We start from the raw sequence: 17,641 nt of genomic DNA on the forward strand, positions 1-17,641 counted from the left end.
AGAAGATTCACTCTTTGATGTATTAGTGCTGGATTATATTTTCTAAATCGATGTAGGAACAATAACAAGATCTTGTTAATTTTTACTCCAACTCATTTAACTGTATCTAAGAATGAAGTGCAATTATAATATTATAGTGCTTGCAATTATTGGTTTCCTTATTGGATTTCGCATAAAAGCTACTTGTGCATATGTTATTCCGCAAGTTGAAATAAAAGCCGTGCAACCACGAGGGCTACGCATTTCGATACCAGGTAATGATTTTAATTAATCTTATTAAGTATCGGAATCCATGTTTTCAGCGGTTCCATCGATTGATGTATTTTTAGATACATACGTGTATATTATGTATTTTATGCGTTGATGGAATTCGGGGATTTCCCTGCAGGCTCTTAAGTCTTCTAAGAAATATTTACGTATAAATAATATTTTCTATAATTTTGGATACAAATATTTATTCTTTTTCAGACGAGGAAGGAGTTCAATTATTTGGATTTCATGCTAATATTAATGAAAGAATAGCTCGAAATACACCAGGGGCAATCTCTAGGACAGTTATTCGTCCGCAAAAGGGACGATGGACTATTGAAGATGATCGAATTTCTTTGAAAAAAAATGATACTTTATACTACTGGGTTTATGTACAGGCTTTAGGGAAGCCACATGCTAAATATGATTTATCTTGGGTTTATAAAAGTAAGACATTATAAGAAGATCGTATATTCAGAGTTTAACTGGAATAGATAATAAAATGTATGCATAACTATTTTAGCAGAAGCACCCAAAAAACAAAACGATCGGGACAATATAAATAATCAAGATGATCATAACACTATCGTATCTCAAGGAAGTAATTTAATATTTGAGGAAAATTTTAATACCCTAAATTCATCAGTTTGGTTGCGTGAAGTCAAAATACCACTATTCCCGGTAAGAATGTATAATAATATATAATACAAGAGCAATCAAAATGTAATCTTCTATCTATGTTATAGGACTATGAATTTTGCATTTACCATAACCATGAACGGAGTACCGTAATTCGTGATGGCGTCCTTCATATTATACCAAGCATACTTGAAAATTCGTATGGAGAAGGTGCTACGTCTTTAGGAAAAGTTCAACTCGCCGAGTAATTGTCAAATTTTATAAAAAAAAAAGAAGCAATAATGTTTTCGTACAGCAATCGAATCGCAATATCATAAGAAAATGTTTTTCTTTAAGATGTACGAGCACTGTATCGGATGAGTGCGTGCGTGAGGCTACATCATATAATATTTTACCGCCAGTAATTTCTGCCCGGTTGACGACGAAAAGAAGCTTCAGTTTCCGTTATGGTAAAATTTCGATTCGAGCCAAATTTCCGAAAGGTGCTTGGCTATATCCAGGTATGTAATATTAGGAAAATATACATATATCATTGCTCCGATATAATAAATTTTTTAATATTTATTCAGAATTGTGGCTGGAGCCTAAATACTCTAATTACGGACCCGGATATGCAAGTGGTCGTGTTATTTTGGGTATGACCAGAGGAAATGACAATCTAATAAAAGTCAATGACCCATCGAAAGACTATAGTTCGAAGGTGTTGCGATTTTGCCTGAGAACGGGATCTGTTATGAATCTTCGAGAAGATTCAGTTACCAAGAAGCGTACAAGTGGAACTTGGGTATCCGGTTTTCATGTGTATACAACAACATGGTCTGAAAATGGATTCTCATTTCAAGTTGATGGTGAAGACCTTGGTACCTTAGTTCCAAACCAGAATGGCTGGCTACACGCAACTAATGCATCTGGAGAAACAAACATGGCGCCCTTTGATCAGGAGGTACAATTAGAATTTTATTACAAATTTTATATGGATTCACGTGAAAATGATTCACTTGCTTTTCAAATATATTATTTTTTCAGTTTTATATAACTCTTGGCGTTGGAGTGGGCGGCGTATGTGCATTTCCAGATGGAATAACCACAGGAGAATATGAAAAACCATGGCAAAACACCGAAGCCAAGGTTTAATTATTTATAATTTTTTTTTTACTTATACAAAACTATATTTTTTTTCTGTTATATAAACTTATCCCTTTGTATTTTATATGCAGGCGATGCTGCGATTTTGGCAAGCTAAAAATCAATGGTTGCCTACTTGGACAAGTGCCGATAGTACCGCATTGAAGGTCGATTACGTGCGAGTTTGGTCACTTTAAACTTATACACTAGACACGTCATTGAAAATTTGGCTAAGAATGCTTTGTATATATACATTCATGAAGAAATAAGAGTAAGTCGTATATGCGAGCTCTTGCTCTTATAAAATATGTAAGATTGATCGATTCATAAATTCAATGAATCGCGATTCTACTTATCAATTTGATTTTCGAGTCGATTATTGGGGGTGATAAAATATCGAGACATCATCGGCTGCTAATGAAATGCCCTTGTGGAATTCCAAGTCATGAAATATATTTAGATTACAATAATTAAACATATTCAAATTTTCACGGTATGGCAGTGGCTATCGTGCTTCTGAAAGAACAAATAAATTATTATTAATTTTATTCTGGTAATAATACCCATGTGTAAGTTATAATTACCCCGTAATGAGAACTCTTGTTGCCGGAAGTCTTTCACGAGCAACGTCGAGATATTCATTCAAAGAATAAAGTGCTGATCCAGATGGCGGAGTGTTTAATACTTGTAAACTAGATAAGTCATATGCGACGATTGAAGAACATTGTGCCATTTTTATAAACTGAGTGGCTTTTAATGCTAACCAGGATATCTGAAATATTCTTTCAAAAATATAACATGGAAGCATTATTCGGTTTTGTATAAAAGGAAACATGCTTACTCTGTGAGTTTGAATAAGAAGAAGTGTTTCTTCAGGATCAAATGGTGGTACAGCTACCAGACAATTACCACCACTGCGAAAAAGAAATATTCTTCTTATGATCCATGCCTCTCCACCCTCGGACCAGTCATTATAATCTAATATAAAACCTGTGCCTGGATCATCCCTGCCAGTATAAATTAAAAATGCACAATTCTCTGAAGTTAAATTAAATTTAATTCAAGTAAAAATGACTCACGCATTCGGACTCTTTCGTCTCGAGTATTTTAGGAGAGCATCATTCTTAAATGCTATTTTTTGACTATTTTGTTCAATAGATAAAATAAGCACAATGTGCTGAGAGGAAAGTTTCATCGCTTCTTCAAAACCAGACTGTGTTAGTAGTGTATCAAAGGGTTCGATAAGTTCATTCGTACTTGAGCTGTTTTCAGAATCCAAAGACACTATTTGTATCTGTCCAATTTCTTTAGTGTTCGATATCAAATCGTTAATCTTTTCCTTGTCACAAAACCAATTACGCAGACCCGACTTGCAATGTTCATTAACTTTACTTTCTAAAATGAAAGAAAATCGTTAATATTACAATATAACAATTACGCAATGTACACGGTACCTACCAAAAAATTTATCCTGTGGATCAATGGGCTTCAAAATGGCACCCAAAAATATTGAAGCCAAGAGTATAACATTTATTTTGGGATCAGTAGGATGTGCTACAAGTCCAAGAGAATCTCCTGCAGTAATACCACGAGATTTTAATCCACTTGCTAGTGCAAATGCTTGATCCAATGCCTCCTTGTAGGTAAACTTCTCTCCAGTCTTTGCATTTACCTACATACATATATAATTGTACTATTAATATAATCATTTATCACACAATATACAGCAACGTATCTTTTCCACAATTTGAAATCTATGACATTGTGCACGTCTACATTGAACGTGTACGATCTTCTTCGACAATAAGATACAACGTGCCAGCGGCAAAGTACCTGAAGAATGTGGTCTTGGTATTTTCTGAAAACATTAATAAGGCAATGGCCAAGCGAGGTCGGCGGTTTTTCCATCCCATGGAGGAATACTTCGATTCCCGGTCCGGATAAAGACAATTGACCATCGTTTCTTCCCTTGCCCTTCGTAAATTCATCCTGGTTGAAAGCTTTACTACTCATAACGCCATTTCGTCTGTTGGCTATATGAAAATATGAAAAAAAATGTTTCTGATTAATTGCATCAATGCCATTTTACTTTTTGATGTTCGCAATTACAATAGAATTTTGCGATACTATTAACTTTACACAATAGCTAACTATAGATAGACTTTATCTAATTTCAGTTGTATCACTATGAATCATACTACTTATTTGAAGATTTGTAAATATAAGTATCACGTAATTTTTTTCATTAGTTTATCAAATGGATTTTTTTAAATTATAATGGTAATCAAGGTAAACCAGTTCGATCCAGAGATAAGCTATTGGTTCATTATATTGTTACCTTGTTGAATAATACGTAATAATAAATAACTATTTTAAAGCATGACGTTATTGGCTTAAAAAAAAGAATTGAACGGGCATACGTTGACCTCAAAAATGACATTAGAAAACAGCGCATGCGCACCAGAATTAAAAGGATGTTGATAGGAATTATTGTTTTTGTATGTAATTAACTTCACTTCCGGGAATCAAATTCGATCTAATTAACAGGATACTTGAATTTTAATGATATTTTGAACAATTCTTGAAAGCTCAATATTAAGGAGAATGTACTTACATAAACAACAAAATATTCTTTGTACTGCCGTCATGTTACATTTCCTCACTCTTCGCTTGTGCCAATTTTTAAATACGTGCCATCAATATTACTGTACTGATACTTAGGTATACCCTGATTAGGCTTTGCTGATAAAATCATTGATATGATATGATACGATATCTATGACAAAGTTATACCAGACCTAGGTGCCTGTAGATTAACTACCTTCGCCAAAAAAGTATTCAGTTCGAAACGTTTTCAGATAGAAGATAAGTGATTAGCATGATGAGACAATTATAATACATAAAATAATGATAATTCCTCCAAAGCATAAGTAGGTGTATCAAAGTTGATTTATCAACACTTAACACATTATAGAGTGATTACGAGATATCTCGTCTTTCGTATTTCTACCGCTAGAGGCCGATGACGAAATATCTTGTATTTACTATTTATTTCAAAATATAGCTAGCTACTGGGTACAGTTAGCAATAAAATGTCTGATTTACAGTAGGTTAATACGAGCTACATCTCATTTCATTGAGATAAATAGAATTTAATTATAATAATTAAAGGTATACTGACATCTGACCAAATTATCTCTCATCGAGTGGGGACACCCTGTATATGCGAGGAAGCATTAAAAAAAGGTAAGTCCAAATGACGGGAGATGAAAATAGACTAAATGAATGTCAAGATGGATGAAAAAAGTTTCTTTTCACAGAAAGAAGTTCACCTTCGCAGGTTGTCCTCACCCTTGTCCGCCCAAACAAAAATTCCGGTTTCGTCCAAAGGGAGTCCGTTTGATTCTTAGCTTGGAGAATCTGCAAAAGGGTATTTCTGTGCACTTTAGGTTTTACGAGACATAATGCATGATGCCATATCTCTTTAATAATTTGAACTCTTATTGTCTAACTAAGCAATAGTATTACTTGGGACCTATCTGAAGACGTCTAAGAAATAACTTCCTGGTTATCGTTTAATAATCAAATTCATATACGAGTATACGATAATACGCTATGTAAGCATTTGACAACGAACGCAAACGATCTTAACGATCGCTTAGCAAAATGTCCGGCCCTGCTGTTCGAACGTTTTGCCAGTGGTGAAGACCTTGATCTCGAACGACGAATTTACCTGGGTCACCATTAGCCCCAGGCTAGAAATTACTAGAGGACAGCCAACGTCGGAAGCATTTGGAGAAGTAAGATAATATTGAGAATCAAAATTACCTGGGCGAATGTAAACTCATTTTTGATACGACCGTGATGATATTCATCTTGAAAATAAGAGATACGAATCGCATTGACATGATTGGGATATTTGCTTTTATTTCTTTTTCTTCCTGATTGGTCCAGACATCTTCCTCAGGGACGGATCTGAAGAATATATACTGAATAATACACTATGGATTATTTGACTCTTTACACAAAACATGACGTATATTTTTTTTTTCATGAGAATGTTGTCATCGTCGTTTTCATAGTGTTTTAATGATGTCTATTACTTATCTATTATGGGAATTGCGCATATTCTGTAATTTTCAAATGATCAGGATGAGTGTGTCATATTTAAAAAATGTCGCGGAACTAAAAATTTCATAGCTTTTCTTAAGATTCATTCGAAAGTCATTAACCGTCATACCGTTCTTTAGTTTGAAAGTTTCTTACACATTGCTTTTTTTACAATAACCAATGCTATCTGTCTGACGACTGTTAGTGTTTCTTGTATCTTTTTTTTTTTGTTACGCGAAGCGCTATGCTTCTTCGTAGTGTTGAATGGCCTTAGTCGAGCTACGCCACTCGAACCAAGATCCTTTCCTCTTTGATCAATTATAAATTTTATACTGACAGCCTGCCGACGTCTCATAGCTCTCCGGACTCTCTAAGAATTCGGAATTATTCGCTGAGCCTTCCGTCGAAGCACATCCCTCAATCCTGTTGTCCTTGTGCACGTGTCAATTTTAAAAAATTTCGAAAAATTAATAATACGACGCTTCTGCATACTTTATCTGAAGAGGAAGTGTATGGTGTTACAAATGACGAGAATATTTGGCTTCCTCGTTGTTACATTATTGTTGAGCGGCACCGTTGACTTGCATCCCCAGTACCGTTTAAAAGGTTCGGGTGAGTGTAAAAATATATTTTTTTACATTTATATAGATCTAATAATTTGACGATATAAATGGTATAGACGATTTATGGGAAATTGGTTTTTTAAAATTATAAGCCATTTAATTTTTGTGCAGAGGATGGATATATACTCCGAAGTTGTACGGCGAGTGCGCAATTGACTAGAAAACACAGAAATAAGGAAATTCCAGGGTTCAACGTTCCTAGTATTAATAGTAATGACTTGAAAGATTCTCACGTTTTGCCTACTCAGCCCCCGGAACTATCAAAGGATCGATCTAGAATTATAAAGATCAATACGATTCCTATGTCTTATGAGACACGACATAAATTAAAATTGTCTGGTAATAAACAATATGATCACACAAATGGGGAAGCGCAAATAAAAATTAAACGGTTGAACGATAAATTCACGACGGATACTCCGCTTAAAACCGTGCGAGTAGAAGCAATTCGGAAGAATGGGCCGCTATTGTTTAAAAAAAAGGATCCACTTCCGGAACTTCCGCACAATGTTTCTAATGGTGAGGTAAAGATGGATGCAGCCGTTTTTGTCATTAAACCGCCAGCATAAGTTTGTTTTATATACAAATTTTATTCTTGAATCTCATTATTGTATCGAAATAAAATCAGTGTGTCATAAAGTTGCAAAGTAATGGATTTACTATATATTAATCAATATTTATTACCGTTTCATAAAATAGGCTTCATAATTGTCGTTAGATTAAAATGACACGTGATTAAAATAATGATTAAACAAAAGTTTGATATTAACCTTTCTACTGTTATGCATGTACATGATTTTTTAAAGTAAATATGTGAGACAGTGAAGAAATTATAATTTTTTATGTACAGTTATTATATTTGAAGAGTATAATAAAGTAAATATAATACACTTACTGATGTTAACATTCTATATTATTCAACTAGGTGGAGTAGAGACAGCTTCTGGTAACCTTTGTATTTCCACCTGTAAAACGAAAAATGTATGAACAAATGATACAAATAGATACTTTTTAAATAAAATTATGATTAACATGCATTATACAATTGATTAACCTTAGTAACTTTCATTGCAACACCTTCCGGCAGATTTCTCTGAAGATATTCGAGAAAGGTATCAGCAGTAGAACCAGTAAGCTTTAGAAAGTCCATAAAGCGAAAATATGTTCTGGTTTCATATTGGACACGATGCTTCTTATAGATATGTACAGATTTCAATACTGTTAAACGTTCATGAACTGGTTTTCTTGGTGTAAAGCTGTATTAAAGAAATATTATTAATTACCATGACTAATTATTAACAATGATGTTTCTAAAAAAAAATTGAACATTGGATCTTCTTACTTTCTGGACATAGTGATGCCCAAATGTTTTGCTGCCATTTCTGAAAAAGTTCCATAGCTTTTTAACACAGCAGGATCATTCCCTCGTACTTCAATTTCTATTTTTGAGTATAACTTATCTGGTACAGCCTATAGGATAAATTGATTATGAAACACAACTAACGTAGAAAAAGTACTAACAGAAACACACTGTATATAAATATTGAGATATGCATAAAGCAGGAATAACATATCTCCTGATAATATAAAGATTCGAAAAGCCATGTATCTTGTCTGTAGATAGTACATTATCTGAAAACGTTCTGCAAGAAAATAATCCAGGGAATCCTTCTGTGTACGATACTCGAGGAAATAATTGGTATAACCGAGATGCATTCTGTAAAATAAATATGTAAGGACAGTTGTCATAAAAAAATCGATTGTTATTACATGCAATAAATACCTGAATTTTCGATAGGAACATTGTCATCTTTGTAAGTTTTCACGAAGAACACAAAGATAGTTCAATTTATCTTCACCTGAAAATTTAACCTATCAAATATTCTATTATATGCAAAAGCGTAATAAACCCACACCTGACTACAAGATTGTCGGTAGAAACGGTGAACCATGGTGAACAAGATGGGTGTATATGAATTTATTCTTTCACTAGCGCACTCTTGCGATATGAATCTGATTCAATTGAATGGATACCTAGTTTTAAGAATTTTAAAAAAATCATAAATACAAGGGTCTTGACATAATAAATATTACATGTATAGTTACAATAATATATTAAGTATGCATGCAATGGGTAACGAGTAAATTGCAGTAACCAGAATATAATACAGTTATCCTTTCCAAATTTGTGGGCCAATTAACTTTTTGTTTAAACAAATAATATAGAATTATCATCTAAATAATCAGTTTAATAATTTTTAATAGTTGTTATTGAGTTCCAAATAGTTAAAGGGAAAAGGAGAGTAATATATAAATTTTAGGTAAAAGCATACAATTAAGTGATCTCATACACAGAATCATAACTTATTTGCATTATAACTCAAAATCATTGAAACATAATTGTAGTCGCTCTGCTTTACACCATCTTAGATATTTAGAGTTACAGAGTATTTATGAAATGGAGAAGCACTAAACGCTTTACGTAGAAATGTTCAGTCATCTCCACTATATGATAATAAGGTACGATACAGTAATATATGGTTTATAATTTCTCATACTTAATAATAGATTTTCCAGTAATGTTACACTATATAACATAATCATTTTGGTAGTAACTTGGATACAATGTAAGAATAATGTTAAAAAAAAAGATCAAAAATATTGATAGACACTAGTGGTATCAGCATTGTAGTACTTGTAAACAAAAACAAATATATATGACTCATAGATAGCCACTAACAATACATCATTTCTCTACCATCACCTTAAAAAAAAATTAACTGATCAGTATCATTAACTTAAATAATGATAAATACACTGAGAAACGTATAATCAAACTTATACTAAGCTATAATAAATGTGATGTAAATCTAGTAACACTTTATGGTCCATAATGAAACATCAATGTCACAAAACACCCAGGGAAACATCATTAGGAATTCAGCTAACGCCTGTCTTTAAATGTGTTGCTTGCGAAGTTTCGTTGTTGCTGGAAACCAGGGTAACCTTGTGGTTGCCAGGAACCGACGTTGGTCGTAGTTGGCCAATTGCCTGATCCTAGATTTTTCTTAGCTATATCAGCTGCAGAAGTCCAACGAGATTCATTTGTATTTTGATTCGACATTGTTTGCCATTGGGGTTTATTATTCATCGACATACCCTTATTACTTTGCCAGCTTTCATTTGATTTTATCCAAGAATCCCCAGATTCATTATCTCTATTCCATGAAGGTGTATTACTTAAATTATCAAATTTCTGCCATCGATCTTTCAACCCGACGTTCCCATCATCACCCCAAGGATCTTTAGCATCCTCAGGAAGATCATTCCAATCTTCTTTGTCTGCCTGATTCCACGAATCCTTAGAAGATGATGGTTCCCATCTAGGCTTATTATTATCCATCCAAGGATTATCGCGTGAATTAGGTTTTATAAATACATCTGTATTAGGTTTTGTGAATGAATCTTTTCCTCTAATATTCCAGTTATCTCCACTAGATCCAGCAGCTGAGTTTTGCCATCTATTATCATTACCAGGTGTCCATTGTTCCTTATTGGGTTGTTTTGCCATGGTTTGTTTAGAATTCCACACATCACCACCACCACCACCCATCCACAATCCTTCCTGACCAGATTCCTTTGCATTCCATTTATCCTGGTTGGTAGGTTTACGGTATCTATCATTACTTGAACTATGATCCCAGTTAGAAGTCGATGGCGATGGTCTGTCATTGCGCCAAAGCTTTTCTGGGACGCGCTCATTGGATCGTTGCCATACACCTTGCTCAACAGCACCTCTAGTAGGAATGTCCCATTCGTCAGCCACTCTTCGAGGAGGCGACAATTGTCTCCTTGAAGGAGATATCGGGGGTCTTTGATTTGGAGATATTCCTCGTCTTGGCGATGGGATACGTCGACCCTGGGGTGATATTTCTCGTCTTGATTGTGAAATTCCTCTTCTTGGTGGAGACATTTGACGGCTGCTTGGCGATATCTCTTTACAGGGTGACGATATTTCACGTCTTAGCGGTGATAACTGACGTCTCATTGAAGAAGCATGCTGTTTAAATTGTGACTGTTGGGGAGATATATGCCTTCGTGGAGGTGAATATGGTCGCCGAGGTAAAGACAAGAGCGGACGTTTTGGTGACAGTCTATTCATAGCAGGCATATGATGTTTTGGAGGAGATATTGGTCTTCTCAGAGGAGATACGTCTCTCTTCAAAGAAGGGAACTCGTTCCAATAATTTTTCTCAGGCTGCCTATTCCACTGATTTTCATAATTTGGTGGTTTACGGTAATCCTGGGGATTAAAGCGTTCAGGCATTGGATTTTGAAAATTCGATACAGGATCTTGTCTAGGACCTGATGGCATTGCCATTCCCGGTGCATTATATTTCTTATAACCTTCTCTTTGTGCCATTTCATTTGATTGTAAGAATTCGCGATTTGCTGTAGTGATCAATATATCTTGAGTACCCATTTCCTGCACATAACGACCCTTTAGTAGAGGATCATTTTGCGGAGGTACATTGGGAACTGGAGAATGTTCTATATTCTCCGGTGGTGCAATACGATCCCAGACAGATCGAGGAAGTTGATTTTGTAACTTATTTGTCTCCTCAAGAACCATGCTCAACATGTTTTGTAATTGTTTAGCAGTAGCTACGTCTACTGATGGAATGGGACCACTTAATTTCTGTTTAGCCATATCCAAAAGGAATTGTTGCTCTTTGACTTTCTGAAGAAGGTCAGGCTCGATTCTATTATTGGATAATCTTTCTCGTAGATCGCCCTGATCCTTCAGTTCTCTACTTCTTCTATCACTCATAGGAACAGAACTAGGACCAGGTCCTTCCTCGATCCAATCTCGTTTACGTTTCATAGGTCCTTCCCTGGGCATTACAGGTGTCTTTTCTTTACCATGAATGTATTTATTCTCTTGTACCTTTTGATTTCCACCAAAGTTACCAGGCTGCCATTGTGGCTTGAAATTAAACTTGTCATATTTTTTCATGAATTTTTTGGGAGGTATGTGAGGCCGTTCCGGAGAATGAACTCTCTTTCCTTTCAACTTCCCTTTCACTTGCGGGATTTTTGGATTTACATTTTTCATTGGTGGGGTTTTCTTATTGCCTGGTATAAAAGCTTTTCCCTTTTTCGATGCCAAAACACCTTTCGCAACAGTTCTATTCATTTGCTTTTTAACAGATGCACCCTGCTTCTGCTGTGCAAAACCGGCTTTGTTCGGATTCATTTTCACTTTCTTTCCTGGATTATTATGATTCTGTGTATTCGCTGATACTGATCCCTGTGTTGATTCCAAATGACCACTCATTTGGCCATTGAGATTTTTCTGTGCGTGAGCTTGAGGGAACTTATTCATCACTCGACGTTCCATTAATATTACAACTTCAAAGTGGGGTCCCACCGGTAATGTATCTACCACACATGCTCGGATTGGCATAAATGGATTACCAAGACCTTGATCAGCTGGCCTTGTTAATTCTAATATAGCGCGGACAGAATGTTTTGTCAAAGTAGTTACCATTACGAGGCGTCGTAGCGAATTTATCTTCCGAAGTCCCGTCATCACTTCAATTGCTGAAAAAAATACAGTTCAAATTTTTGATTCTTCATCAGATGCCGGCGATAGACAAAAGAAATCTTAGGTACCTCGGCCGATATTTGTATTCGTGTTTATGATGGCAGCTGCTTTGGTATTAGTCAATACTTTTGCAATAGTAGGAATTACTTCAGACGGTTGACCCATTACGAAAGAAGCATTTTTTATATCATTTAATTCACTCGTCATTTCTGCTTCCTCCACTTCTGACGGTGTATCAAAACCAATAACTTTTTGGCATTTCTATTATCATCGAAAAATCTTTTAACAGCTGGTACTTTTATAGATTAATATTGTTATGCGTGTACAGCTATTCTACTTACGGATGCCAACATTAATCCAATGAGCCCAATTCCACAACCAATTTCAACCACTGTTGTTTTTGGCGTTGGTGATAGCAGATCTGCAACGGCTTTACCTAAATTTTCTGCTCCAGCTGCATTAGACCAGAAATTTGTTTTTGGTGCTAATTGTATTTTTATGCCACCCACAGTTTCGTCCAATGCTTCAGAGCCCACTAAAAATGTTGTGGTCGTGTTCGACGTGTTTTCAACTCTAAAATATTATTTTTGTTATAACTCTTTCTGAATTGCATACACATATCATAAACATGAAAACAAACCTCATTATTGATTTGCAATAAAGAGATTTAACATTGCAATCCTTTCCAGGCCCAGTTTCGAAAACTTGCTTCAAGTCATCCATAGTTGAGCGGCTTATATTTTTACCAGTTGCAAAAAGCATTAATTCATCGAGACGATTGGATCGAACCAAAAGCCATAACCACTGCTGTTTAGCTTCAGTAACAGAATCCTCATCATTTCCTTTAGCTTCCTCGGACTTTGGAGTTTCAGCAGAGTTTTCATCATTTGCAGTGGTTTCATCAACAGAAGCCGACTCTTTAGTATTCTGATCAATACTTTGGATGAAGTCCTCAAATATCTGTGGAAAATTCGTACTTAAGAAATCTCAATATTTTAATAGTATGCACGTGACTGATGTAACTCTATCATGTAATTACTTGACTGCCTTGAGATATAGGTGCGAAAGATATAATAAGTTTCATATTCTATATCAAACGTTATTTTTGAAAATTTGATAATGATAGGGTTACATCAGTATCGTTCGCCTTAGATTGTATTTTATTTTTATTTTAATATTTGATTTAAATTAATATTGAACTATTCGTGAGTATCAAATTTAAAAAGTATACCGATCGAAAAATATGATAGTTTGAAACTCAAAAGTACAATAAAATCAATGTATTTTTCGCTTATACTCGTACTTCGCTGTTAGTATTTCGGATATACTAATATGTAGATTGCTTATAAGCAAATGGGACGTAAGTAATTATGTCCTGAATTAATGTCAATTTTATGTGACACAATCTTGACCTTGTACTCAAGCAAAAGGAAACTCGTGGCGATCCTTAAGGCCCATTGAGTTTTTTAGTCTATTTTGTGAACACATGTTATACATTAATATTATTCTCAATCGTTGTATAACTTGTTTCCGTGTCATAGACTTTTATCATAGCATTTCTTGCCATTTCATTCAGAAAAATTCCACTTAGTATCAGACTAATTATTATAAATCTGATTATACTAAGGGAATTCATACAAGGGACAGATGGGATAGATGAATCTTGATTGCAATCAAAATTTTTTAATAAATTTGTATATCACTGTACTTTCTGTAAGTTCCAAATATCTTTATCTTTAAACTGAATATCTTCCTTATCTGTTCTTGATATCATGTGGCTAACATTTATTCATTATCATCTTTCTTCTTTACGTAGATGATTATTTTTTCATTTCTTCATGTGCAACATTCTACTCAATTTGAGTTTGCAATTTTCTTGCAGAAAGCTCCTTTAAAGTAACCAATTGTATTGTTAACATACTCGATACATATGTAACATTGTCACAATTGTGATCATTATCACTGTTTAGGTAGAGATTCGTGATTTAAAAAATCTCTCACAGAAGTCGAGTTACGTTTACTATCAATAATGCACATCCAATCATTAGTCAATCATTCTAATGATCAATGACTGGTAGTGAATTCCAAAAGCGGTATGCTTCTGTTTTTCTTCAATAAATTATTTTGTTAATTTGTTTTCAAACGAACAAATTAAGTTTTAAATATGCATTAGATTCTTCGTTCATTTTTAAGTTTTGATAAGATTACATAAGATGTTTAAGAATATAAGTACAAGTATTTTTACTTTCATTATTTAAACTTCAGTCTATTATATCTTCTCATGTCCAATGTTTATGTTATTCACAATGTCTCACAAAGTCATCGATGATTCTGTTTCATGTATTTTTATCAGTATCAAATTTTCACAAAATTCCAATCTTCGAAGTCGTCCATTCTATTTAGCAATGGTACAATGTTCAACGTTGATCATTATCATGTTAGAGATTCTTGAATAAATTATATCGGACATTACAAAATGAACGATAATGACTCACAGAGTCTCGAGTAACATAGCTTTCATCGTGCATTGATTTTCATTCAATAATCAATCATCCGTCTATCCCTTGCGAAATGTCATTATATCGTACGCGCATATGTGCTTTTCGAAAAAGCTGCAGTTTGTGCTGAATTGCATTTACGTAGCAAAAATTGTGTGTACCTTAACAGCACGCATTACAAAAGGTGGAAATTCTGAGGCATTATCGATATTAGCACCCCATACACCACTCGGACCCAGCCGCCAGACTGTTCGTACATTCTTGTTAACAGTCACATCAGCGCTGTCCTCCTTCTCCTTCTCTGTCGACTCCTGTACAGGCTTTCTGCTGCCTAAACATGTTACATGAGAATTGTCATCTTTATTTGATCACAATGTATGTTACAAAGTTACGGCTTCGCAACTAAGAACATATAATGGATCAATGTAATCTTTCGTTATGTTAAGCATACGAAAATTTTGAACAAGTGATTATAGTTATTCTTGAAAAGTATATGAATTATTGGTTGTTTCCACCTAAAACATATTAAAAATTACGTTAAAAACATTACAGTTACATTAGTTTTTTCTCTTATTCGCTTCACACCTAGAAGTCGAAGATAATATTGACAGGTTTTTTATTCTAACAGCAGTATACGGTGATTTATTTGTTGAATCAAGTTTGTCATTTGATACGGGAAAAGGGAAGGCTGGCGATATTGCTAAGATATAGTAAGAAGGAAAAACGATAATGATAATTAAGGTTTTGCAGTAACACTTAGTTGTTGGTCGAAGAATTTTCCCTTGACACATTTCCTATGCATGCACGAATACGATACATGACAGGAAGTGGTTGGAGAAACAGTCACCATGTGTAATAATTTGTATTGTGTTGTACAAGTTTTTATGATGGAAGTAAAGGATGTCAATTTTCTATTGACTTTTTTTCCATTGTAAGTTTTGCCGATCTAAGATGCAGACCGGATATTCGTTGCTTTTTATCCAGCTGCAACTTGGGACTTGATTTGACGTGGTCTTCTCTTTTTTTTTACCGGTACGTTTATAGTACTATTATGCATTAGCAATACGTGCTGTTTGTTTAATTTCCTATAGTTTTTAGTTATAAACTGCTTGAAAATTGTTACCGAACATATAAGAAGTAAATCAATAATAAACGCGGAGATTAAAAATAATGTCTGCAGTTTGTACTACTATGCTGTATGATTAGAGTACTTACAAATGAACTTCCAACGATTGATATGCGGTTTTTCGAGGGTGCAGCGCCTCGCTGGCTCTAATTTGCAAACAGGAATTCCATTAAAAGTTTCCATCCTCTCTAACCATTTTTTATAACATGGATAGGAATACTCCAGCACACGAGCTAATTTGGAAAGTCTTTCTTTCACAGTGATCACTTTCATCTCAATCTGAAGAATGTACAGAATATTAGATGATAACTTAAAATTGTATTTATTATAAAAACAGTAAATTCCAATATATTGTTCACCTTTTTATTATACCAATCATTTTCAGTGTCTACGATAGAGTTATTTTTTTCAACTGCTTCTGTATTATCCTTATCAGTCAAAGGCTTGACCTCTTCTTTCTTAGTTTCCTCAGGAATTTTCTGACTAATTTCATCCCCATTTTTCTTAATTCTAGAATCATCCACACTTTTATCAGCTGAAGAACTTTCTTCATGTTTTTCATCTTGTTTAGCAATGTCATTCTCCATTGCAAAATTAGTATTTTCAAGAACAATATTCTCAATTTCATCCAAATGACTCATAATGTCATCGTCTGTGATTTCATCTTTCTTATCCTCTAATGAATTCGAAGAGAATTTAATAATGCAGTTTATCAAACTATAATTAATAACTAAATCTAGAAATATATTTGCTTACTTGCGTCATTATCATTTGTAGTCATAGATATAGAATTATTTTCAGGCTCTTTTGCAAAAGATGTATCATCAGGCAAAATATCTGTTACTACCACAGTAGTTGTAGGTTTCATATCATTGCTTTTTGTATTTACAGACGGACCTATCTCAGTCTTAGAACTGGCATTAGGCTCAATGATAAGTACTTCATCGTCCTCCACACATTCGTCGAGTACTTCAAAATCTCCATCTTCGAACATAACATCTTCCGAATCATCTGCATAAGTTAACCATAAAGAGTATAGCCAATAAAACATATATATCACAAGAACTCGTTAATAAGAATCATATCTATGCAATAATATATTAGATGTAGAAAACAGAAGATTAAATGAAAATCTAAACCTGAACCACAGCAGCAAAATTTGAGGTTTGGATACTAACAAGAAAATATAAAATTATCTAAACAAGATACTATCCGTATAATAAGAATGTTATAACATCGCTAATAAACGTTATGAAGCTTATCAACTAGACGAGATATGATAAAGCGCAATAGCACTAAAAGAGTGCTCTTAAATGAACGTTCAATCATGGCAAGGAAATGGAAACTCGTTAATTATAAAAGACGCAATGATAATCTTACCCATCATGAAGAGTTCCGCACAAGAAGTTCTACGATTTGAACTTATATAATTTCTACCACGATGATTACAAGTAACGCTTCGTAACAACTGACTTTACATGTAAATTGTATTGATGACAAGAACTACAGCCACCGGGGAGATATCTTCGGTACCATAGCCTTCCACAGAACACTGATAAATTTGTACGCTTTAGAAATAGGTATTACCATGTTGAATCAAAAACTTCAAAGATGTCGCCATCTATCAATAAATTTTACGGTAGCATTACCCCGAAACTCATTT

At 34.3% G+C, this 17,641-nt stretch overlaps 5 protein-coding genes across 12 annotated transcripts; 2 read left to right on the forward strand and 3 right to left on the reverse strand.

Moving 5' to 3' along the window:
- The first annotated feature begins 10 nt into the window (after window positions 1-10).
- On the forward strand, window positions 11-2,570 carry LOC107265153 (beta-1,3-glucan-binding protein). 2 transcript variants are annotated; one of them, XM_015734279.1, is made up of 8 exons: window positions 11-254; window positions 469-696; window positions 773-930; window positions 996-1,132; window positions 1,225-1,388; window positions 1,458-1,831; window positions 1,915-2,016; window positions 2,106-2,570. In XM_015734279.1, exons 1-8 carry the CDS (start codon window positions 113-115, stop codon window positions 2,208-2,210), a joined length of 1,410 nt encoding a protein of 469 aa, XP_015589765.1. In that variant the 5' UTR covers window positions 11-112; the 3' UTR covers window positions 2,211-2,570. The 2 variants fall into 2 exon arrangements, with proteins under 2 accessions (XP_015589765.1, XP_024938119.1); XM_025082351.1 differs by having other exon boundaries at window positions 776-930.
- On the reverse strand, window positions 2,445-7,710 carry LOC107265155. 5 transcript variants are annotated; one of them, XM_015734283.1, is made up of 8 exons: window positions 5,842-5,988; window positions 5,346-5,433; window positions 3,847-4,046; window positions 3,472-3,685; window positions 3,093-3,408; window positions 2,855-3,020; window positions 2,598-2,785; window positions 2,445-2,529 (listed from the first exon to the last, which is right to left on the reverse strand). In XM_015734283.1, exons 3-8 carry the CDS (start codon window positions 4,024-4,026, stop codon window positions 2,502-2,504), a joined length of 1,092 nt encoding a protein of 363 aa, XP_015589769.1. In that variant the 5' UTR covers window positions 4,027-4,046; window positions 5,346-5,433; window positions 5,842-5,988; the 3' UTR covers window positions 2,445-2,501. The 5 variants fall into 5 exon arrangements, 4 of the variants coding, with proteins under 4 accessions (XP_015589769.1, XP_015589770.1, XP_015589768.1 ...); XR_003058970.1 differs by lacking the exons at window positions 5,346-5,433; window positions 5,842-5,988 and adding an exon at window positions 4,628-4,757 and having other exon boundaries at window positions 2,598-2,795; XM_015734284.2 differs by lacking the exons at window positions 5,346-5,433; window positions 5,842-5,988 and adding an exon at window positions 7,642-7,710.
- LOC107265157 lies at window positions 5,675-7,354 on the forward strand. Of its 2 annotated transcripts, none has more exons than XM_015734288.2 (3): window positions 5,675-5,813; window positions 6,463-6,735; window positions 6,858-7,354. In XM_015734288.2, the coding sequence occupies exons 2-3, from the start codon at window positions 6,636-6,638 to the stop codon at window positions 7,313-7,315; spliced, it is 558 nt and encodes a 185-aa protein (XP_015589774.1). In that variant the 5' UTR covers window positions 5,675-5,813; window positions 6,463-6,635; the 3' UTR covers window positions 7,316-7,354. The 2 variants fall into 2 exon arrangements, with proteins under 2 accessions (XP_015589774.1, XP_015589776.1); XM_015734290.2 differs by having other exon boundaries at window positions 6,463-6,729.
- On the reverse strand, window positions 7,488-8,774 carry LOC107265159 (28S ribosomal protein S10, mitochondrial). The gene is made up of 6 exons (XM_015734292.2): window positions 8,663-8,774; window positions 8,530-8,605; window positions 8,356-8,463; window positions 8,089-8,216; window positions 7,801-8,002; window positions 7,488-7,711 (listed from the first exon to the last, which is right to left on the reverse strand). Exons 2-6 carry the CDS (start codon window positions 8,554-8,556, stop codon window positions 7,664-7,666), a joined length of 513 nt encoding a protein of 170 aa, XP_015589778.1. The 5' UTR covers window positions 8,557-8,605; window positions 8,663-8,774; the 3' UTR covers window positions 7,488-7,663.
- Window positions 8,775-8,845: 71 nt separating this feature from the next.
- On the reverse strand, window positions 8,846-17,593 carry LOC107265148. 2 transcript variants are annotated; one of them, XM_015734271.2, is made up of 10 exons: window positions 17,359-17,593; window positions 16,735-16,989; window positions 16,338-16,654; window positions 16,068-16,257; window positions 15,014-15,183; window positions 12,995-13,314; window positions 12,696-12,927; window positions 12,423-12,615; window positions 9,906-12,350; window positions 8,846-9,827 (listed from the first exon to the last, which is right to left on the reverse strand). In XM_015734271.2, exons 1-10 carry the CDS (start codon window positions 17,363-17,365, stop codon window positions 9,691-9,693), a joined length of 4,266 nt encoding a protein of 1,421 aa, XP_015589757.1. In that variant the 5' UTR covers window positions 17,366-17,593; the 3' UTR covers window positions 8,846-9,690. The 2 variants fall into 2 exon arrangements, with proteins under 2 accessions (XP_015589757.1, XP_015589756.1); XM_015734270.2 differs by having other exon boundaries at window positions 8,846-12,350.
- Between the last annotated feature and the right edge of the window lie 48 nt (window positions 17,594-17,641).

Source organism: Cephus cinctus, unplaced genomic scaffold (assembly GCF_000341935.2).
Source record: "Cephus cinctus unplaced genomic scaffold, Ccin1 Ccin1_scaffold0215, whole genome shotgun sequence".
NCBI classification, from domain to species: domain Eukaryota; kingdom Metazoa; phylum Arthropoda; class Insecta; order Hymenoptera; family Cephidae; genus Cephus; species Cephus cinctus.